At 39.6% G+C, this 24,111-nt stretch overlaps 1 protein-coding gene across 4 annotated transcripts in view; it reads right to left on the bottom strand.

Moving 5' to 3' along the window:
* The window catches only part of GRIA2 (glutamate ionotropic receptor AMPA type subunit 2), an 85,968-nt gene extending 61,905 nt beyond the window's left edge, over nucleotides 1–24,063 (bottom strand). For 2 of the 4 annotated variants that reach the window (XM_015624335.2, XM_015624333.2), the window contains exon 1: nucleotides 23,905–24,061. In XM_015624335.2, coding sequence (XP_015479821.1) covers nucleotides 23,905–23,992 — 88 coding nt within the window. In that variant the 5' untranslated portion in view covers nucleotides 23,993–24,061. Of the gene's footprint in view, nucleotides 1–23,904 lie in introns of all 4 variants that reach the window. The other 2 variants (XM_015624337.2, XM_015624336.3) reach the window with 2 other exon arrangements.
* Between the last annotated feature and the right edge of the window lie 48 nt (nucleotides 24,064–24,111).

The following is a 24,111-nucleotide window of genomic DNA, read 5'->3' as shown; positions in this document are numbered from 1 at the left end:
CATATGGCACGTCCTAGGTGGCAAGGCCTCACTAACACACAGGTGTGTATTCTTTCCCTTGAATTCATGACCCGGCTGACAACGCTGAACTCAGCTCATCTAATCCCATATTCAGTGTCACTTCTGTTGTATAAATTTACATAGGGTTTACTACAATAAGCAAACAGAAATTGTGCATAACACCTGCAAAATACTTAATTACATTGGCTACTGTTTAAAAATATTTCCCTCTGGAGAACAAAGCCTAATCTAAAACCCACTGAGAGTTATATAAACCACAGAACAAGGATGCATTTCAAAGAAAAATGTCTAGTGTCTGACCAACAGCAAATGGGTGCCCTGACTTGCTCTGAAGCAAAGCCATCAGCATGGAATCAAAATCTCATTAATTCTGGCCCAACTGCCAGTGAGGCAAACCTGAACATTTTAGCATGTTGGCTCTTCCCTATCCATGGTTCTTATTTCAGAACTCCTCTGCCTCTGATCCTCACCATTACTGTAGTCTTTCTCCCTTACATTCCACCTGACTCTTCTGTTTCAAGAAGTCCTCTGAGCTTTTTATTAGGCTTCATCCCCTAAACGACCACAAATAGACAGGGAGGCTTCTGCATTCAAACACTGCCAGTTTGGCACCCTTTAATTCTAGGTAAATCAGAAAAGGCTGAAACCTAGTAAGACTTTTTTTTCTGCTCTCTATATTAAGTCACACTAAAAACACTGTTGATCACCTGGCTGAATCCATTACATAAAACAGTACTGGGATTTTCCCCCTTTCACCCCAGTATTTTTTTTAATTTTCCTTGAGCATACTTTTTTGGGGACACTGTGAAATGCCTTGTCTTGAAAACTACAAGTGCCTCAGTTCACCCTCTAAGAAACATGGAAAACAGCTAAAGTCAGTTTCAGCATTGCACTGAGCAGAGCTGATGTTTCAGTACCTGCAATTGCCATTGAAAATATTTGCAAGGACCACCATTTTATAATGCAAACATGTGAAATACAGTAGCAGCTTAATCTTATTCTCATTGGAGTCGTTGGAAGTTTTGCTATTTACTGAAAAAGGAAACAGATCAAACATGAGAAGCTTAATAATCCAAGCTCACTCACCATTGTGCAAACAGCACTTGGTTAATTCAAGGTACCATTGTAACATACAGAATGGCTCTGCGCAGGGAAAAGTGGAGTCTCGTTCTTCACAGGGGGAGAAAACCATTCTAGCACAGAAATTCTAGGAAAGCATGCCCCAGCATTCCACTGCTGATCAAAGAGCTAAATGATGGGTCTGTGTGTCCACATGTAGACAGTCTCAGAGTTTCCATCACTGCAGAAGGAATTCCATTTAACCCATGGCATCATCACTACTTGCTAAGCTTCAGCCACTGCACAGTATCAGCAACACATCTTACATTTGGGATTTATGTTGAAACCTTCAGTAACATTTCAGAGAGAGGTTATTTTGTGGGAGTAAAACCCCAGCTCTTAAATGTTTCAAATAATGGTTACATTTAAACATAAGAAAAATAAAAATCTAAAAGCTTTTATTTCTAGACATATTACCAGCACAAACTGTACCAGAATTAATGACACTTTTGATTATGACAGCATAACTCTACTGGGGATGCTCTTGCTCTGGAATATTCCTTAAGAAACAAAGCCTTTGCTATAAATTAAAAAAAAAAATAAAAAAAAATAGCTGAAATAGTAGACTTGATTTCAAAGCCTATGTACTAAAGGCTGAACAGTTATACTATTAATTAGTGGACAAAAAGTAAAATCAATACAGCACAACATAGATCAAAGATGACTTGTGCCCTAATGTTCTCACAGCAGACTGTATAAACCTCTGTTTTTGTGGGGTTTTTCTGTACCTTTAGATGTACTTATACTGATCCCCACAGTATGAGAATGTTTATGACAAGATTGAATGACCTCATACAACTTTCTATAAGTAAAGAAGGAGAAGCCAGAAATGAAAGGCAAAATTGTTAATTGTAGATAGAAAGAGGGAGGAGGATAAAACAATTATTATTATTAAAAAAAAAATCTTCTGTGAAAAGTAAAGGCAAAGACAAGAAAAAGCAACTGCAAAATTATCACTGGAGAGGTGCAATTTATCCAGCTAAAGTATTTTGTTGTACATTCCTTGCTGCTTTCCCATGCCAAAGAGCTTAACCACTGAAGGTGTCCCTTTCCTCTTTCTGTACTACAGCTAGACAGATTGCTGTGTCATTGCTGACAAGCTGTTACTCTCAGAGGTGCCCAGCTGTAAGTTTAAACTGATTTTCTGCCTCACTTTAATATGGCATGGCCTCAACCACCCTCACTTTCAGCACCTGAAGTTGCCCAGCCCTGCATTTCTTTGCCCATTGAATGGTTATGCTCCTTGCCAAGTGGCATTTGGGGCAGTACCTGGAAGTGTGCACGATTAGATGATCCCAAATGAGCCACACTGGCAGAGTCATCAGGGCCCCCAAAGCAGACAGGGGGCAATGAGAGCAGAAAGAAGAGAATACAATCTGCTGTTTCAGATTCTTTAACAGCACTGAAACCAGCAACAGGGCTAACACCTTAGAAATCATCAAAATTAACAGAAGTCCTCCTAGCAGTAATTCTTGCAAAAGACAAAGACTTCCTTTTGTGTTCAAGGGCCTGGAATATCTTTGGAAAATCAACTCATTTACAAATGTAACTGCAGTAGTGAGCCACCATTATTACAATTAACCATATAACCTTTAGTGGGGATCCAGCCTCATGATGCACACTTCAGTCTCATTTTATAAGAATGGAGGCACTGTTGAGTGTCTTCAGTGAAAAAACATCCTTAAGTGTACCCAAATAGAATTAGGATCCAGAGAAGCAAGGCTTTCAGGAAATTCTGGAACACTGCCCATGATGAGATCCCCTCTAACAGGTTCACATGAGGTCCTAAATACTTGATCCAAATACTGGCAGATCAGGCAGAAGAGAAAAGCAATCTTTTTTAATGGTCCTTTGGGAAGACAGGGCTTGCAGTGAAATTTGGTACTTTCTGCTATATTGTCTACATTCCAGGGAAGAGTATTAAATACTGGAAGGACCTACGGAAGAGGAAGTCACTGTGAATTATAGTCCAGTGCATGGCAGTCTCAGAAAGGAACCCATCAAAGCCCTTTAAATCCCAGCACACAGGTTGTGAGTTGGCAGTGAACGCCAGGTTTTTTCCAAATAACAGCAAAATGCAGATCATAAAAAGAGACCATTAGGTCAGATACAAGCAGTATCAAACAGGAGAGCAGCTGAGACCATCAGCCCTCTTAAGTGGCATAAGAAACGTCAGTGTTCTTATTTACATTAGCAGAAATGTGCAGTGAGTCTATGAAAATTACAAACCAGGCAAAAGGAAAGGGGGAATGACAACTAGTCTGAAATAGTGCTTTTCTACCAGGGAAATCAACCAGGGATTTTCAAAATATAAAAACTGTATCAGCCTTTAAATCAAAGTAAGGTATTAAAATTACAGTAAGAAACAGCATCAAATGCTAGAAGGACTTAGGGCAGCACACTTAGGGATGGAAATGCCACTGATACACAGCAAAAAAACTGACACCAATGCAACATTATACTACAACCCAGAAATATCCCCTGCTTTGCTGTCTGGCGTTCCATTAATATGCACACAGCAGCTCTGCAACATTTCTACTGATCACCTTCTTGGCAAACCACTAGCTACTTCAGTGCCAAGATTTTAGGTAGATGATTTTAGAGATACAAATAGATTCCTTTAAAGTGAAATATATTCTGGAGAAAAATTTCTGTCTGAGATGTTCAGTCATTCCACTTTCTAGACAGACCCAATATAAAGGAAAGCCAGCTATAGAGATGTGTACTTGCTATTACAAAATACCTGCTGGCATCTGAAAATAAACTAGCAGAAAATCAGGATAAATGAGACTGGAGGCAAACAGCCCTTTGAAGAGAATAATGATGTGATAAATAAAAACAACACATTTCCAGGCTATTGAGGTACTTCAAATGTAAGAAAAGGATTGAGAGCAGAGGCTGAACTAATGGGAAAAGATTAAACGAATCCCAGGAAAAACATGACCAAATATTCTGAAAGATATGGGCAAGCAAGCTGTTTAGACCTAGAGGAAATCAATGACTGGTGATTTAGATAGATGATTAAAGTGATTTACAGATGCACTTTCTGCTCCTTTTCACATGTCAGCATCACAGGGTGAATTGTGACCATTGAGTCAAGATTATTTGGATTATATTTTTAGCTTTAGGAGAGAAGTACAGAAGCTGAAGTAGCTATTACTGATGTGATACCCAGGAACACAGATTTTGACACATTTAATTGAAGTCCAATTACAAATAGTAATACTAAGAGGATAGGATTGGTCTTCTTCATTACACTCTTGTTTTAAAGCCTGCTCTGATCCCTGTGAAAAGGAGAAAGTAAAATTGAATTTCACTAAGACAGAGTTATTATTGGTGGAAGTTTAACATTTGGTTTGTTGAGTCCAGAAACACAGCTTGTACTAGAAGGAATTACTGTATTTTAAGCTTCTGGTCCTTTAAGACCAGCTGAGTCTGATAAAAGCCTACATGATACTGTCCAAAGAATATTCTGTTTCCCCCAAGACCAGATGCACATAATTTAATCAAGCTTTCTGCAATTAACACCAGTGATACAAAATAGTAACAAATAGCAGAAAAAATTACTTCACCATTTAGGGAAGCAACCTTCTTTTGGAGTGAGCACAATCTGGTAGCTGAAGTAACAAAGTTGAGAACATAAATCTCCTACTACTGACAAGTTGCTGACACAGGGACCAGCTAAGACCTGTGACTTTCTCCTTTACATTCATTAGTCAAGGTTAGTAGCATAAATTTTACTGGGTCAATCAAAGACTAATGCTAACCTAGTCAGAGGTGTATGGAAGAAGATTATGAACGTTCCAAAACCAATCTGAGTTCCTCTTAGATAATAAGAAATGGAACCAGAACCTTGTAACTTGTAACATATCCCTAAAACTTATTCACTTATGTTCATAACTACTGTGTAGCCACCAGTACAACCAGGAAAATATGAAAATTACTGATGCCAGCAAGGGAAGGATTATAAAGAACTACTCCCATTAATTATAAAATAAACAGTAACTTTATCATTAAAATGTAAGCCTTTTTAGTATCATCACCTGGAAATTTAGTATTAAATGGTAATAATGAATACACTTAGAAAATGTAATTTTGCACCTGCTTTAAAGCATATATGCCTGGAACACCGCAGATTTTTCTGCTTTTTGTGCATCTTAATGAGACTCTTCTCCAACCTAGAGGACACATAAAAGAGCTAAATTTTCATTCTGCACCTTCTGGAATATAATGATTCCTGTCCGAAAGCAGTGTAATGCAGTAATGAACAGAACTGAGATGACCTAAGATTCTTGAATGGAGGTAGTCAGGAACATTTTGGGAAGACATCAGTTTTTTGTCAACTGAAGCTTTTTACCAAAGTCTATCTTTTACTCATTTCCCTTTCTTTCTCATGCCAAAAAAAAAAAAAAAATAAAAAAACAATACATGAGTTCTAAAATAGAGTTCTGGATCACAAGCATAAAGAAAAGACAAGTGTTCCCTAATTGGAATTTATTTAAAACAATACATCAAGGACCTAAATCATGCAGAGGAAAAAAATACTTTGATTTTTCCCTCTTTCATAAAAAACCTCTGACATGCTTCTCTCTCTTTATCCTGCCTATTTTATCTTATTATGTTTCTCCCAATCTTCAACTTTGTCTTTTTTCCTCATCCATAAGACATCTCTGATCAATTGTTTTCCCTCACTCATTACAAAGGAAACTAATGTCAAAACAGTGAATTTTTCTGTCAAACAGCATTCTTACTTTCTCACCAGCCCTGAGGAAATCTAGATTAATTTCCAGCTCTGTTGTAGACAACATTGTGACCTTGAGTAAATAATTTAATCTCCCTCCAATCCTCTTTCACACTGTATGTGATAAGAGCAAAAAAGTTCTTTTGTCTCTCTCAAACACTTCAGTTCTGAGCTTTTTGGACCAAGAACACTTACTACAAAGCTCTGCAATGGCCAATATAATACCCCTGAAATACATTCAGGGACATCCAGACACAAAGGTAATGCAAATAAATGCAGATGATGCTCTGCAGTACCAGGCAGTTTTTAGTCAGCTGCTGAGGGGCTTTATCACAACAGTTACCAAATGTACAGCCATCACTTTCAGTACCAGCTTACAGTCTTTTGGAGCTCTAAACAAAGTCATTGCAGATTAGAAAACTCATACTATAGCATCTGATGCAAAAAATAATTTATAAAAAGGTTATAGAGTTTAAATCCTCCAAAACTACTGACAGATAAGACATCAGGCTAAATGCAATACTACAAGAACTGTTACTCCCTATCACCATCTTCCACATTCCCTTTGGCATAAGAGAATGGTACCCTTGAGGAAAATTAAATAATCTGAAATGAATAGTGGGACTTGAGAAAAAGCACTGATTCACAAACAGATTGCAAGCCTTCTGTACACTGACTTACAATGGCATGAGTTGTAATGGTGGGATTTATAGGAGATGATTATACACAACTTACATCTGACTGATAATAGCTTGCATTTGAAGTCAGGATCTTCACCTGTTTCATGCTATGCTGCAAATTGAGTGGCAGAGGCATTTCCCTTTCCATTGTCTTCCCTAAGGATTAATATTTAAACCATTTATTCCAGAGCATATATATTCTGTTCAATTTAAGCATAATGTGAACTAAATGTTTAAGAAAATAATTTAAAAGAAAAAATTTAATGAAAAAAAAAATAATCCCCAAAACCACACACAGAAAATAAAACCACAAAATAATCCCTCAGAATCCCTGAGGCTTGAAGACAAGTCCATTTCAAAAATCAGTTCCTTTTCAAAGCCTAGTGGAACCCTTGCCTACAGTTTGAAAAAAGGGTCATTCTTCAAAGAAGTGCAAGGCCTTTTGAAACCTACCAAACTCTATTGTAAATGAAGGACTGATACTAGAAAGCCCTCAAACTGTAGCTTGGTAGCAAAAAGCCACTCTTCAGTCTAATCTATATTTCTTCTTAAGGGGGAAATATCAAATCCCAGACTAGAATTACACACCACTGGGACAGTTGAAACAGAACTTCAGAATAATGCAAACACTGCTGTTCACATTCAGGACTAAATTAGACCCAGCAAAACAATCAATTTCTTATACCAAACGTTTCACTTCTGTTAATGCTTCATGAGGTGAGAAACACAGCAAAACAAACAACACAAGAGTGCTCTTAAAATAGCAATGTATTTTTCTCCTAGAAAAACTATCATGTCTATAACTCACACATGGATTGAACTTGGCAGCACGAGGATCTGAAACAGGCTCTGGGGTTTGTAATGCCACTCTAATGCATTGCTCAAAGTTAATATTAATAAGAATTACAGAAAAGCATAGGAAAAACTGCACCCACTTTCCCTGAAGGATACACCACAGTACATTCAGAATCTTTTGTCAGAAATGTGCATGGAGTTTTCTTGATAGCCCAACTGCATTTTTTTTCTCCTTCATTTTAGTCAGTTTTTTTACAAATGAGCAAACCTGAGAATTAATGCAACATTAAATCACAGACCATTGCAACCAGAGTAAAAGAATTTAGTATATTACTAGGAAAGCAATGTTACACCTTTCTCTGGAGCTTTCCTTCTATTAAGATAAATGTAAACCAAGTCAGTAATATCTGCTTTGTGTTTTGCATATTCTTTTGCATAAAATAAGTCATCTTCTGCATTACCAAAACATGCATGTAGAAGCATATTGGTTCCTATTATCAAATATTCCAGAGCAAAGGCTAAGTCATACAAGGAGAATGGTAAAAAAAGACACTTCTGACAGCTCTCTTGGGCATTCATAAGTCCTGGAGTGAATGGCAGGAAATCTGGAACACTGGCATGAACTCAAGCCTGCCCTTAATTCTGACACGCTGGCAAGGCTTTCCCCTCTGGCTCTCTGATGCAAAGAAGAATTTCAAACTGATGCACTCCTAACACATGGCCCCCATTCACTCCTGCCTGGGATGGACCCCTGACAGATCATCTCTTCTACTGGGGGGATATGCAAAATCACAGGAGCAGGACATAAAGCAGAAAGGCAGATTGGAAGTCACCTAAAATATGCCAGGCAAGTCCCTGCTGTCCCAAAATAGTGAATACAAGAGTGATACAGCAAACAAGATGAGCCCCTACTCATTCCCATCCCCACTGCCTCTGGCTGGGAAACTTCCACTCAAACAGCCAGTCACCCTTCCCTTAGAAACACAGAGGCCAAATCCAATTTCCTGCTGCCAACAGGTCCTGGACTCCACTTTCCCTAAGCCTCACCTGGGCATTGTCCCTGCCCAGCTGGCACAGATCCAAGCCTGGAGTGCTGGTACACCTGGAGTAACTAAGGATATAAACCCACTAGATGACAGCAAGTTATAGGGCATTATCAGAAGTCAGAGAAGACTACTTGCAGGTTGTAAAATAAATACTCAGAAAGTTTATTTAAAGCTTAAAGAACTCATGCTACACTATTATTCACTAAAACTTTATACCATATAAAGTAGTAAGAATTTTTTAATCACCATGACATATTGCTTTGTAACACATATTCTTCTATGTGCCCTTGAAATGTGGCTTCACAAATTTTCAAGCTGAATTGTTTGTTTCTTCTTACACTTTTAAAAATAACTTCTATTTTGAAGGATTTCAAAAACACATCAAGAGTTACAATAAATCTCCTGAATCCCTTCACAACATACATCACATTTATTAATTTTTTTAAATTGACACATCTCCCAGCTTTTAACTCAACCACTTGCAACGTCTACCTACAAGAAGGAAGTCTAAGGTCATGGTAGCAAGAAAAAGAGCTCTCTTCTCTCTCTTCTCTGTCACAATCTAGTTTTCAGTCACAAAATGACTACCCTCCCAAAAAACATGAAATTAGAAATTAAAGAAAAAACAAACCACTACATTATGAGCTTCAATTGTCATTGAAAAAAAATTCCTTCTTGTGCACATTTTCTTGACCATGCACAAAGGGTGAACAAAAAAGCCACTCTGTACTCTGTGTGTTGCTTGAATCTTAAAATATGACAGATCATCATCACACCAGGATGGTAAGCACCTACATATTTCCTGGAGAGAGACGTTTTGGTTTGGTTTGCTTCACTTGCTGTTAAAATGTTTGTGAAAATAATTTAAAAGCTTGAAAGAAATACCATCAAGGTGGTATTTTAGAAGAATCACTACCTGCTACCTACCATTTTATCAGAAAACTCAGCGAAATGCTGATGATTTAATTGAAATTATTACTTTTAAAAAAATGTAATTACAGCTCACTATGAATTAGAACTAGATGTAATTAAAATTAACCATTTCTCAGAAAAAAGAAAAACTCCATGACATTCACTGTGTGGGAAGATATATGGCTAAAGATTCAAAGATAATGAATCTCAGGAGGAATAATTTTTGGGACAGGGAGGGGTGCATTTGCAGACCTTCACTCTAGACTATTCTGTTCAATGACACTTCTCTTCATGTTTCCAAATAATCTGCAGAAGAATATTTGCCTTGAAGAGCAAGCAATGGTTCAACAGAATTTCCATCAGGAAAATTGTCAGAATTTCTATGTTTTTTCACTATTTATAGTTCCTCAAGGCTAAGCAGTTGATGTATTCCAAATTAATCATTCAGAGCTGCTAGTACTGCCACCTAAGCAAAGAGCATGCTTTTAATAAGGACTGTGCATTCTACTCAGTTTTGAGTACCTGTGCTCAGCAGCCCCAGGAACCCTGGACAGCACTCCTGGTCTGGACACAAGCTCTTGCTGACATTTGGGAGGGTGACAGAGCACTGACAGTCCCTTCAAAAACACCATTCTGCATGGGAAGGAAATCCAGACACACAGAAGACAAAATGGTTGTGTGCACTGGCATCCAGTGGAGACCTCCAAAAATTTAGAACTACAGCCTCTACCTGACATCAGCTGTAGCAATTCAGAAATAGAAAACTCACTGTTTAATTCAGCCAAGTGTGAACTCTGCACAATGCTCATTCTTAATCTCAAATACCAAATATTTTCCACCTATTTTGTTTTTCATACTTACCTGGCTGAGCAGCAAATGGGATGAACTACAGTCAGATGCAGGGGGAAGGCTAACACAAGCCCAGCGAATCGCCGCGCTGCTGACCTTTTACAACTCTAGATAACTACTGCTGGCATGCCACACTGGACCTTTCAGGATTCAGCCCTATAATAGCTGTCAGAGCAAGTTACATCAGTTGAATAGAGATTTTCAAGAAAAATCTAGTAAACCTATTCCTGAGAGCTGCATAATATTTTGTGATCCTTGTTATTTCATTGCCTGTAAAAAGGTATAGGCACACCAGAACAAGGCTGTTCTCTTCATTTATCTTTTGATGCCCTTGTTTGCTACTTAAGAGCATAGCACTACAATTACTCATGCTCTTATTCAGACTTGCAGGTTTAAATTGCTCACTTTTTATCCGATGTATGAATAATTCAGACCTTGACAAGACTGTTTTGTTTGTAAGCACAAACTTGCTTGAAATGTTTTTCCTTGAAATGCTCCTTCCTGTTTTTACAGGAAATGAAAAATCAGCGTAGTGTATAACACATATTATGTGCCTCTAAAGGGCAACAGGAACTATTTTTCTTATAAACTTTACCCTAAATTGAGCATCCATTCTTTGTGCTCAGTAATCCAGAAAAGGGGAAGAAAAAAATTTCAGAGTGCTTTACTGCTGTCTCCTACTTTCTCTTTCAAAGAACTGGACCATGATATGAATTAATCATTCCCTGCATGAAGATTATACAGGAAAAAGAAAGGTAATCTTATTTTACCTGATGTCTAAAAGGAAAATGAAAATCAAAAAAATAATTAATTTCCTCATTTTTTTGACAAGCTCCTTCAGTAAATACTTTGAATAAAACAGGCTGTCTGACACATCATGAAAAGCATATTGAAAGCTCAGCATCCATCATAGAAAACATCCTGTCAACAGTTTTTAATCTTTAAATCTAGTGCCTGTTATCTTAAGTGTCCATAAATGTAGCTGTCCTGACAGCTAAACAAGAAGAAATCTTTACCCACATAGCCAGAACTAAACATATGCAGACCTCTGGAGATTAAACTCCCTACCTTGAATGTAATCTAGAAACAAGTGACGAGACCCATGGGAAGAGCAAGTACCATGTTGAACATAGCCAGTGTAACTTAAAAAACAGCCTTAACAGCCACCTAAAATACCAAGCAAATCTTACCAACTGAATGAACCTCCAGCATAACATAGAACTAATTAAAAAAAACCAAAACTACATGACAATTCCTCCGAAGGGGGGCAACAACCCATATTTTCTGCTACAATAGCAGGTTCAAAACTACAGGTCAACTAGTACAAATTAAGATTAAGCACTTCAGTCTAATGAGAAACTCTGAGGTTAGTACATCCCAGAGAAAAGGAGACCTGACAGTATAACTGTTTGTCTTTTTACATGTTTAAAAATACCTTTCTAACCCTGGCCCAAACTTGTTTCAAAGATAAGGCAAAAAGTCGGCTCCTTTTCTCTACCACCCTCTGAGCTCCCAGACTCTCTCACTTGTTTCTACACCATTGGACTACTCCAACTTAAAGGTGGCAGATCAGCACAGCACCCAAAGCAGCATTACACCCAGAGTGCTTCAGCCCGTTACAGCTCAGAAATTAGCTTCTGGTCACTAATGCCACTTCCTTTGCCTCAGAGCTGCAGTCAGTCACCCAAGAGGAGAGAGGAGCAGATTTCACTTTGACCCCTTCATCTGGAAGATTCTAAATAGGAGCTCTCTGCCACTTAAGCTGACTTGATGTCTGTTCCATTAGGTGCTGTAGCCAATTTCACTGAGAGGCAAGTGATTCACACCCCTGAGACTGGGTAACACGGATGGATGCTCCATCTCTGACCTACACCCGGACTCTTGAACGTTCCCAGTTTGACACGTGTAACGTGACAGTGTTACACACCACAGCTTCCAGAACCCTTGGAGAACTGCTCAGTCCTGACCTACTGTATGGAAGAGAACTGGAGACTCACCACAGCTAGTAAGGACTCATCAAAAGTACATAAAGCCACCAAATTACAGAATGAGAAATCCCCAGAAACACCAGAAGCAACATTGAAATGTGCACATCTGCCCCGTCTTAAAGGATGTATAGGACAAATCTGAATTGTATGAGGTTTCTTTGGTCAAAACTCTCCTCCAGCATATCAGCTAGTGAGGCACACCTCTTCCTGGCCTGTCAAATTACAGACTCTCCTTTGCTCTGTCATACACAATTAAAAAAATGCTTTTTAACAAGATGAGATGTCTTGAGTTCAAGAACTTAAGGCATTCAGAGAAACAAACAAAAAACCCACTTTACATCTATCACCCAAAGGATCTATATCCTAAGTAGAATCAATCACTGAGCAAGGAGCTCTTAAAATCAAACCTCAAAATCAGAAGACAACCCTAATGACATGGACTGGGGTTCAAACAGCTGAAAAAGCTACTTTTGGTACATTTAGCTAGTTGGCAAAAATAAAAGAAGAAAAAGAGAACCCTAGAAAAAAAAAAAGCCATTATTTTTCTTGAAGGGGAAAAAATAGATGAAAAGAAAATCCTTTTCAATTGCAGCGCACAAACCAGAAGTTGCTAAGCAATCTGTAGTGATATGACTAAATTAACCATGTGAACATTGCTAGCTGCATTGGGAAATTTCAAAGGACATTTACTAAGTAAGACAAATTTAAAGGCACAAATTTCTTGCTATGAAGCCACCGATGTGTCAGAGTTAAATAATTAGCACAATAATTATTTTCACAGTCTTTTTAATAATCCAGTAGTAGCGACACTAGTCTTGGTGAATTGCTTTAAGCACTATGAGGACAGAAGAAAGAAACACCCTACCAAACAAACAAAAGAAGAAATAAAGAAACTTTGGAATTACATAAATCGATATTGTTGAATTTATGACCAATATGAAGAGAGGAACAAGCCAAGTGAACATTTTTCCTAACACGTTTGTTTTTTAAGGCAGTCGATACTTAGCTTTAAAATGGCTTCTATGTATTGCAACATACACATCTCAAGATGTCATGTAACAATGAAATACTGCAAAAATTGAACACTGTAAGCTCCTGGAATGCAAAATCAAGCCAGAAACACTGGTACAGGAAACCAGGATTCTGTGTACCAGAAAATAAAAAGTAATGCCAGGAGTCACAACACTGACAGAACCTCTATAGTCATGGGTTCAATAGGAAGCCAAAAACCCTTCCATACAGAAAGGCAAACAATGATCTTGAAGTAATACTTTTTGCATTCCCAGAAGAACAAAACTAGATGCAATAACTCTGGATGTACTTCAGAGTGTTGGAACAGGCACATACCATCCTTGAATCTGTATTTATTTTGAATGTCTAAATCATGACTTAATATGATCTGTGTTTTCCTCTACAAAAAACCAACTAATTGCAACAGTACTTACAAAAATGTCAGAGTTCCTAAAAGTCATCTGGGTGTTTGCAGACTTGCTCTTTCTTATGAAACTGAGGAAATTACAAAGTACACTCTCCAAGCACCATTTCAAACCCTGGAGTACCTGAGGGACGTTCATAGGCAGCCAGATGTGTCACAAACCTTTTGACACCCCCATTTCCTAGAGCTGCCCCTTGAGGTCACACAAAATAGTGTGAATATCACAAACTAGGTCTTCAGGAATTTTAACTGCAGGTAAATTAGAAGTGCCTCCACAAATGGAGACCTCGAAGTATATATTCTGGTTTTATCATATTGAAATAGAAGTAAGGAGATAAGCTCAAAGAAACAAAAAGTGCTCCACTAAACTAACAAAATCAGTATTTGCAGCCCACAGATGCTTGCTTACTTTTACAGCAGAAGTATGCTACGTGGTTTTATACAGTCAAGGTAAAGCACATTTTACTAAAAGCAAAAAAAGAAGTTAAGAGAAAATTTAAATTTCAAGTTTATGCGAAGGTTTCATTAAATAATAACATCCAAGACCCAATGCAATAAAATGGAGAGGAATAAGCATTATGTTTTTTCCCCTTCACCTACACAAGCATGCATAGGCCAAACTCTTCCATTTCTAGATAGCAGTTTTATTTATAACACTTAAACCGAGTTGAAACAGTTTAATAATTTTCCTGAGACTGCCATACTGAAACCTGACAAAGAACTTAAGAAAAGTGTAAAATAAGTAAGAAACCCCAACTAATCAACCACGGGGTCTTATGTTCCAGAAAGTTTGCAAAAAATATTGTGTAGGTTGGATAGGTTCTCAAACATTATTGCCTTTTTTAGGAATTGTTTAACCCCTGCCTCTTCCCCTATACAAAAGAGCCAAATCCATTTTTCCTCATTTACACAGAAAAAATAAGTAATACAAGTTTTTGGATCTGGTTGTGTTCCTACTACCATTAGCAGAGGGTTGAGCATTTATCTGGTTGGGTGAAAATAGCCTGTTGTTATTGTTCTGGATTCCAGATCACTGGATGGGGCTGCTGAATAAATCAACAAATCTGATTAGTGGGTAAAAAGCACTGAATGACTTTTCAGTCACGACTCTGCAGAATTTCAGCATGTTCCACTCTCACCAAATAAAAGCACCTTCAGATGAAGCAGATGTGAGTGAAATTAAAACCACACTTATACTGCAATATATAATATATAGTGGTTCATATTCTCATTTTCCTGATCCCTCAAATCCATCTAGCCTTTCAATATAATAAAATTATATGATTAAATTTCCAACTGTTCAGTTAAAATGGCTTCAAAAGTTTAAATCTGTGTATAAATCTGGCCCATTAATATTTGTTGGTTGAGCAATTGGTTAAATTGATATAACTGAATTTTCCAACCAAGTTTTTTTCCTCTATGCTTTATCATAACAACAAAGGACAAGAAATTGTCTTCCTGCTCCCAAAATCTTGAAGTTACTTTTTCCTCCCTGCATCAGGAAAAATGAAGGATTGCTAAAGTTTTTTTAATCAAAATTAATCAAGGCAGGAAAAATAAAGAGTAAGAAATAGTGAGAGATTCTGACATCAAAACAAGAGTTAAGGGCATTCCACTTGAAATTGAAAGACAATGGGTTAAAATTCAGTCTTCTCCCTGACATGGACAAGAGAAATAAAATAATTGACATCCTGTATGATTCTCCTAACCACTTCTGGTAATTCCACTGTGGATCAGTTCTGCTTTTGCTGTAAGTAGCATTGGTGTAGATGATTTAAGCATCTGCCTGGTATTCACTAACCATGCAAATTATTCACCAAATATTACACCTGGAATAAACTCACAAATATCAGTAGGTCTCTGCCCAAGGTACAGTCACGCAGGAACGTTTTGCTGCTTGCCAGAGCTCACATTTGTACAAAGAACCCCCTCTGAGACTGTAATAGCACAGTGTAATGGAATTTGTGACTTTCATAGAGGGGAAAATAAAAAAAAAATAAAAAAAAATCAGCATTTTGCCTTGGAAGACATTTTGTCAAAAACAACTCATAACTAGTATTGGGAAGAAACATTTTGAGCAAGCTAACCCTCAACAACCCCAATTTCAAAGATTTATGAGATTATTGAACAAATTAATCTGACTTGCTCAGAGCTGCACAATCTCTTTCATCAGCATACATTTGCAGACATTCTGAGATAATTCACACATATACAAGGAAATACAACACATTCAAATAATTTAGATCCACATTACATGGGATGGTAAAGTATATTAGCATTTTAATTTTATGGATTTAAACCAGAGTCCTACAGCTTCCAAATATATTCATAAAAGGCAGAAAACCTAAGAAAACAAATCCCTTCTCCATGCTGCAAAGCAGTTGCAAAGCTGTTCTGCTGAGCTCTCTCGCCCTGTTGCTGACATGAGCCCTGAAAGCAGTCTTCCCCATACAGATGATGAGAAAAATCTCTGCATTACCTATCAGATTGATATTTAAATTTTCTATCATACCATGTACTTAGAAACAATCTATTGTTTGTAATCTCCAAAGTGTGTGAAAGAAAGTCACTTCGCACTTTTTGTAAAAAAACAGCGGTATTTTTTCCAGCCCAAGCCATGTTTCCAAACTTCTAAACTCATTTACACTGATAAGAAATTACAGTGGTATGACAGCCTTAACCACAGCAGGCTGAAAAAATGCAGCATCAAATCAATTATGTTTTTTTCCAATATTAACTACCTGAAATTGAGATTAAATTGAATAGGTGATATAGCATAGTAAAAACAAAATATATAATTCACATACCTATTTTGAACATTTTATAATATTAGCTTCTGTTCCTTACAGAGCTCTGAAACCCTTCTAACAGTTGTATGACTATGCATTCAGGAGTCAGGGCATTTCAACATTTTACAGAATTTTTCCCTATTCTTGTTCACTGGAAGAATCCTTGGGGAAAAATATGTCCATTTTAAAACACAAATGGCAAGCAACTCTTTTATTTTTTTTTATTAACAGTGAAATGCAAACACACTCATCTTCTGTAGTTAAGTAATGAAGATGCTATTTCCATGTGCAATAAAACCCAGTAAGTTGTTCATGGACTAACTGAAGTGACTGGCAATTCAATTACAGAGCCAGCATCCCAAATATACAAATCAACCACATGATTCCAGATAATGAATACAGAAGTGAATATTTTTCCTCTGATATCAAATAAAACAGTAGATTAGAGATGAAATAAAGTATTTCTTAATCTTGAGTCTGTACCTTTAGTTGAACTGTATGTGACATTTCAACCCTCAAAAAAATCCCATTAATTTCTCCGAGCCAGGTTTGGGAGCAGGTGGTGGGAGATTGAAATAGCAGGAGCTGAACCACACCTTGCTGTAGAATCACAGTGAATATCTCTGTCTTGTAAAAATTTTTTCACACTTTCATAAAGTGACTAGCCATTGGAAAATGCATTAGGTATCCATGCATTAAATCAGGTTCAGGACAGGAATGTTAACTCTTTGTATTCATTGCCCAAATGGGGACTTCGTGGGTGGGAAGATAAACTCCCCATAAACTGAGTGATTTGAGAATTTTCTTAAAACAAACAAACAAAAACAAACAAACAAACAAACAAACAAAAAAAAAAAAAAAGAAGAAAAAAATCAAAGATCTGTGGTGGAATAATTGTTAAGCAATGAGGCACAGCATTGCTGCATTAGAAAGTAAAAAATGTTCCGTGGTAGTCCTACATACAGATAGATAAAGAAAAATCAACAGTATTTCAAAAGACAGCTATGCCACTCTGTAAGTGCACCCAAATTAAGACAATAGCTGTATTTCAAGCACAGTTACTGATTTTAGAAGGTTCAGTACAAATTTGTTCAACATGTGGTTATTTAAAACCTGCTTGCACTCCTTACTGTTGAGCTGGTTCACAGTATCCCTTCACTATGTTTATCTGATTATTTTATTCACTCCTTATTGCTTAGTCATACAAAAATCATTATTGAAATTATTTACTAATTTAAATAAAAGCTCCTTTTTCAGTTTTAACAAGGTTACACTTTATATGCATTTGTAGTCAATGCAAATTCTTTTTATGAACTTACCAAATGAAAACATTAAGGTTTCAAGACAAAATAACAATGATGCTCCACAAACATTTATATTTTGTATAAAAACAGAGACTTCTGCCCTATACCTGTTCAGAAATCTGTTTGGCAAGAGAAATCAATCCCTTGTCCACAGTCTTCTAAATGCAGATGTCACTGTATTCATGTTCTAATAAATGTAACAATCAGTTAAAAAATAATGGGACAAATCTTGTTCATTTCAGAAACAAAACTTCTAGTTAAGTGTCAGATAAAACCATTCACATATATATATAAAGAGAGTATCATCTATACAATTGCACTTTTTTTTGCCCATTTAGGTATCTCTTCATTGTTATTTTCAGTCTGACCTGACATTACTTAGCTTGAATTGTTGCAACATTGCTTCCAGAATATGGGCACAAGCCTCCAGTAGAAAAAATTTGTAATTTATACCCCTGGCTCACAGGCATGAGAACATGACTTAAAGAGATAAATTAGCTTACTAGTAAGTGCTCTCAGATAATCTGCTTCAGAAAATGGACTGTAGAGTTTAACCAATGTCCTGCTTTTGATTTATCTCACATCCAAAACAAACTGCTGTTTACTCTGTTAAAAATATATGTGCATACACTATCATATACATGTGTGTGTACACGCATATCTATCTATATATGTACTTATACACATTTATGTTCACTGTGGGTTATGGCCTCTTTTTAGTTTCCTGAAAATTAGTCCTATCAGCATGTAGGATTTTAATTTTAGTTATTTAATTTAAAATCATATTCTCCTTAAGAAAATAGTTTTAAAAATTTAATCATGTCTCCACAGAAGATGCCTGACAAATTAAGCCATCTGAATATTCAAAATAATGACAATAGAAGATAGAACAGTCTTTACCTGTTTAATGCATTTTTAAACTATTATGTTTTCAGGTATTATATACTTTCCTAGTAATTATCAACTGTTCAAAAGGAATTATTTATCTGCTAAATATGCCTTAATTCTTAAAAATATTTTGAGCATGAGAAGCTTGAAGAAAAGAACCAATGAAACCAGCAGTAACAGCATCACTCAGTGCAGTGGTGCTTGGTTTGGGTTCATAACACATACAGGATAGTAAAGGAAGTCTTATGTACACAAAGAGTTAAGTACATCCCCAACTATGTGCAATCACACCTATTGAAGTCAGTGTAAATTAAAATTTTCATTAGCATAAACAGAAAGAAATTAATATATTTTCATATAGTATATATGAATAAAATTACATATAAACACATATACTGAAGAGATTGACTGATAAAATATTGGTTTATTTGCAAGCTTGATTGACATATTTAAGGCTTGACTGCCAAACTACTCACAAACTACTATTAAGCATAACTCACTTCCAGATTTCTAAGAGTAAAATATATATTTGTATACTGTATTCAAAACTGCATGGTAAATGATTTCAGATATTATGGACAAAATGATTGCAATAATCACGCAAGAAGGATGTGGAAAATCAAGCAGACAAGAGAAAACTGTTGGGTTTGTATCTGCCCATATTCTGGATCATGGCTGTGTGAATATGGTCTGTGAGCCAGGCACAAAGATGCACAGCAGGGACAGCCCTGTCACACAATAAATACCCCAGGTTTCTTTATGCAGAACTCTCGGGACTAGAAGAACATTTAAAGTTTGCTACCGAGATCAATTTTGAGAGGAGAAATGTTTTGAGAGAAGAAAAGTCACGGGAGGCAACATCCTGGTTATATTGTATCATTTTACTGCAGAAACTCATCTGATCCTCACCATTTTAATTACAAGGAGGCACAGAACCTATTCCACATCGGCTCGCTGAGCCTCAGAAATGTCTTATAGCGAAAAGGAAATGAGAAGGACCAAGAATACAAATGAACTGAAACACAAGCAGCTAATAAATCCCTCCTTTCCTTAAAATCAGTTCTAAAAATTTATTGTGAAATACATTTAGGCTTGATCCACAGTAATTTTAATTCAAATAAACACATCTAAATTGTTCCCATCCTTCCCATTAAAGGATATTTATTTTTGCTTATTCCTTAAGCATTTTGGCAGCAATCTGCTCAATGCTATTTCTTTAAGAATGAAAGCTGTAGCATTATATTCCAAAATGGTTGAGGAAACCTTTGCCATGACTCTCAAGTTGCAACATGCCAGATATTTACAGGTTTTCAAAGCTGCTGGTTGAAGATATAATGAAAGGATCTAAGGTTTATGCATGAATCAGCATCCCCTTGTCACAATGTCATGGTGCAGTGATCCCTGCAGAGCTGTAAGACTTGATTTAAAACAGTAAAGCTCAACACTGACTCTTGAGCCAGCAGGATTAAACATCCAAGATTGTACATATATTACCTCTGTGCTCAAACTACTTTACGAAAAACTTGTTATCGTTATGGCAGTTTTATAGTGCTCCACAGGAAACCTCTCTTAAAGAGACTCCAATATCCTTTCAATTCTAAAATATGTGAGAGCACAATACTGCTACCCCTGAAGCTGTTGGGTAGGGAGATTTAAGAGGAAGAACTTCATCACTTTCCTTCTTTCTTATTTTGACAGAATTAAAAGCTTTTAAAAAATCTGGTATCACTGATGGTCCACACTCCTTCAATTAGACTAGACTCAATTAGACTGTGCTGAAGGACAACGAAGTCCAGTGGTTTGGATATGTTCCATTCTGCCCTATGAATCACATCCAGTGCTGTATCTTTGCTCCAGCTGTTAAACCAAACAGAACCAAGGAGGTTCTGTTAGAATGAATTAAGAATTCTCACACAGTGCTAAGCCCAGCCTATTTCTCTTGAAAACTACAACTGCAGTCATGGCAGGAAACCTGCTCTTAATTGTGCCATTACTCAGAAAAAAATGTGCACCGCCCTCAATCCAAACCATTAGGCTTCCTAGTGATGCTGATTTACCAAGTGTCAAACTGCAATTAGATTCCAGCAGCTACTCCCAGTGACCTGTCAACACAGCTTTGCAGAGACACAACAGTCCACCAAACTAAAGTGACTATTTTTTATGGCTACTTTTTAACATAATTGACTTGTGTTCCTTTCCCAGGTTATGTGAAGGTGGCCCATGCACCTTGGTCAAAATCAGTAGAATTGTGGCCTGATTTGCTGTCATGGCATACATCAGACACGATCTCTTGGTGTTGAGGTGAAACACCCACTGAAGTTTTTACATGAAGTTAAGGCTACCTGCTCACAGAGCATTCTCTCCACTTCTACACCCATTTTCTGGCCACCTTCAAATGACTGAGTAGTATCACTGTTTGGAGCATTCCTCAGGGGTAAATGACCATCTCCTCCTTTCTGAAGTTTAGGAACCCAATGGTTCCTAAACCACTGGTTCAAATAAAAAACATTTCCTCCATCAACAAACTCTGAGCAAGCGCTGAAAATTAGTTTGAAGACTTTTACATATTTTTACAGTGGGCTTTTTGTTTGCTTGTTTGTTTTTAAAGCAGATGGAGTAGTGTGCTATTTCCCTGAGGCTACCAGGGGTGGCAGAGAGGCAGGCTGAGCCCTGGTGGGGCGGTGCAGGGGACCCCAGGCACTGCCAGGGGTCCACCTGTGGGTGCCAGGTTGGGACCAGCGGGCAGAGCTGCACCCCACCTCTGCCACACCAGCCAGAGCTTCTGCAGCCTGAAACACGGCTGGCTCAGGGTTTAAATCAAGAGCCAAAATATTACCGTGGCCGATTTGGGGCAGAAAAAGGTCATCATTTCTATTCTGGCATAAGCCTGCCACTATATTTCCATGCAGGACAATTGCCTTGTTGGAGGGAAACACCTGGATAAATACTGAAGCATTTTCAGATTCATATCATCCTACATTTCTGTGACTTTCTTTTACACCTGCATTGTTTCATAGTGCTGGTTTTGGGCACAGGTACTTTGAACATTATTCCAGAAATAAAAAAAATAATAAAATCAATCAAAACAACACTCTCCACCCAAAAAAGCCGCACAAAACAAAACAAAAAAACCTCAAAAACCCCTAACAAAACCAACCTGCAGAATGTTCAGTATTTCAGATGAGAATAAACATAGAGGGGACAAAAAGAGATGGATTCTTTTTAACCATTTGTGCATGAAGTGCTCTGCAATCAGCTCCTAAATTCTACTTCTTGTACACCAAATATTTGTCTTTGGAACTCCTTGTTCTCCAATCAAACCCTTCTGGGAAGGTAACTGAGAGAATACTGTACATATTTTTAGCATATGCTTCACTAGTCAAATCCAATGCATAAGATAACTGAAACACCAGTGGTAACTGAGGTGATGAAAAACAAGTACATGTTCATGTCTTAATTTGGAGCTCCTCAACCTGCTTGAAAATTGAAGCCTTGGATAGGGCTCAGACAAAGGAAAATCCAACACATGGATGTCATCCATATCCTTTCTGCTGGAAGCCTCAAAGTCCACCACTGCAGTCTACAGCCTACACATAGCATCTGAGTATTGTAAAAGTTCTCCACAAGAGACAAGAGAAAAGCTAATATATGTACTAAAGGCCAGTCAAAAGCACTTGATGGTCTTGGAAAAAAATATGTAACCTTTAGTTTCTCAAAGACAAGGTGACTATGCTTGTCTCTACTGCTAGTAGGGAAAAAAATGGTGTTTTGCAAAGCTTGTTTTCAGCTTTTCGTTAATTTCACAGAATTGAGGAACGCAGAAAAACCGGTCACGTTTTTGCAGAACGCTGTATGAACTGCTACACTTACTTCATCAACAGTCCAAGTAACATCGTCTGCAAATAAAGACCCCTTGCGGTTCTGGTTGATACAAACCCCCGTTATCTGAGAAAGGAAGAACTATCTAAGCAGTTTGCAAAGATTAACAATTTAGCATCACTGTGGCTGATTACATTCTCTGACCTTTTTTTCCTTCAGCTATGGATTCCATACACTCCTACTCTCGCACGTGCCACTGGAAGCTCCTTCAGTTGAGCTCTTGCACCACCTATCCCAGCGCCTGTGCCTCTTCAGCACCACCGCACAGGGTAGCCGAATCGGGGGGAGTGAAAAAAGGTCGCCAACGGAGGGAAACTGTTCCCGCTGACAGCTAACCTCCAGATTCAGAGTCCCTTTAGGTCTTTTTCCCAGGAGGGACGGGGAAACGCGTGTGGGGAGCGCGGCGCTGGGCGGGAGCGCCCGGCACGGCACGGAGCGCGCTCTGCATCTCTGCCGCCCGCGCTGCTGCGGAGAGCCCGGCTCCGCCTGAAATGGGCACGGGCGGCAGGGAGGGCAGCGGGGCCAAGGCGAGCACGGCTCACCGCCCTGGGAACGCCGGCCGCGGCTCCCCGCTCTCAGCCCGGGCACGGGCAGTGCCAGCCGAGCCCGGCCGGCCCCGCCGCTCCGCGGGGTCACACGGCACCCGTGGGCTCACACGGGCCGAGCGACAGGAGGCAGAAGCGCACACCGCTGCGGGACTCGCCGCCCCGCCCGGGGGGCTCCTCTCTTCCCGCTACCACGACCGCGCTGGCCCGCCCCGCCTTCCCCGTCGCCTGCCGCGCAACGCGTGTGCTCCGCGCCCGCGGCACGCGTGCGGCCGGGCCCTGCCGAGCCGAGGGCGGAGCGGCCATGGCCCCGCCGGGGGAACCGCGGGGGCGGCGGGCTCCCGGCGAGGCAGAGCGGGCGGCGAGCGCGGCCGCCCATGAGCGCGCCGGGCGGGGGGCGAACGGGCGGCGAGATGGAGAGATGGAGAGATGGAGCCCGCAGCACCGCGCGGCGTAAAATGGCTGATCGCCCCCCGCCGCCCGCCCCACACCCTCGGCTGCTGGCCAGAGGGGGCCCCGGCTAGCCCGCACCGCTAGCGAGGCGCTCCGCAGCCCGCGGGCAGCCCCGGGGCGGCGGAGGAGCGCTGCGGGCAGCCCCGGGGCCGCGCAGCCTTACGTAACGCGCGGGGGGAGCCGCCGGGAACCATTTTACACCTCCCGGAGGGCTGGGGGGGCGCACGGAGACCCCGAGCCCCGTTCGCACGGGGCCGGGCGCTCCCGCAGCTGCTCGGCGGCGGGGCGGCACCGCACCCCGCACACACCCCCGCACACAGCCCTACCCCGCACACACACACACACACACACACACACACGCGTACCCCGCACACCCCCGCACACACACACACCCCCGCCGCACCGCTCGCAGCCGCCCCGCCCCCGCCGCCACGGCAGGCTGGCAGCGCCCGCTACTCACAGGCGTTGGTGACGGCGAAGCTGTTGGCCACCTCCAGGTTGTCGATGTGGGGAGTCAGCCTGAACTCCGAGGTGGAATACTGAACCATCCCTACCCGAAACGCGCTGTACTCCTGATCGGCGCCCCTCGGGAACAGCCCCCCTGCAGGGAAACACACACGCGTCAGGCGGGCGGGGGCACCGGCGGAGCGGCGCCGGGGCCAGGTCT

Source organism: Parus major, chromosome 4 (genome assembly GCF_001522545.3).
Source record: "Parus major isolate Abel chromosome 4, Parus_major1.1, whole genome shotgun sequence".
Taxonomy (NCBI): domain Eukaryota; kingdom Metazoa; phylum Chordata; class Aves; order Passeriformes; family Paridae; genus Parus; species Parus major.
This window is presented reverse-complemented; position numbering and strand designations above follow the sequence as displayed.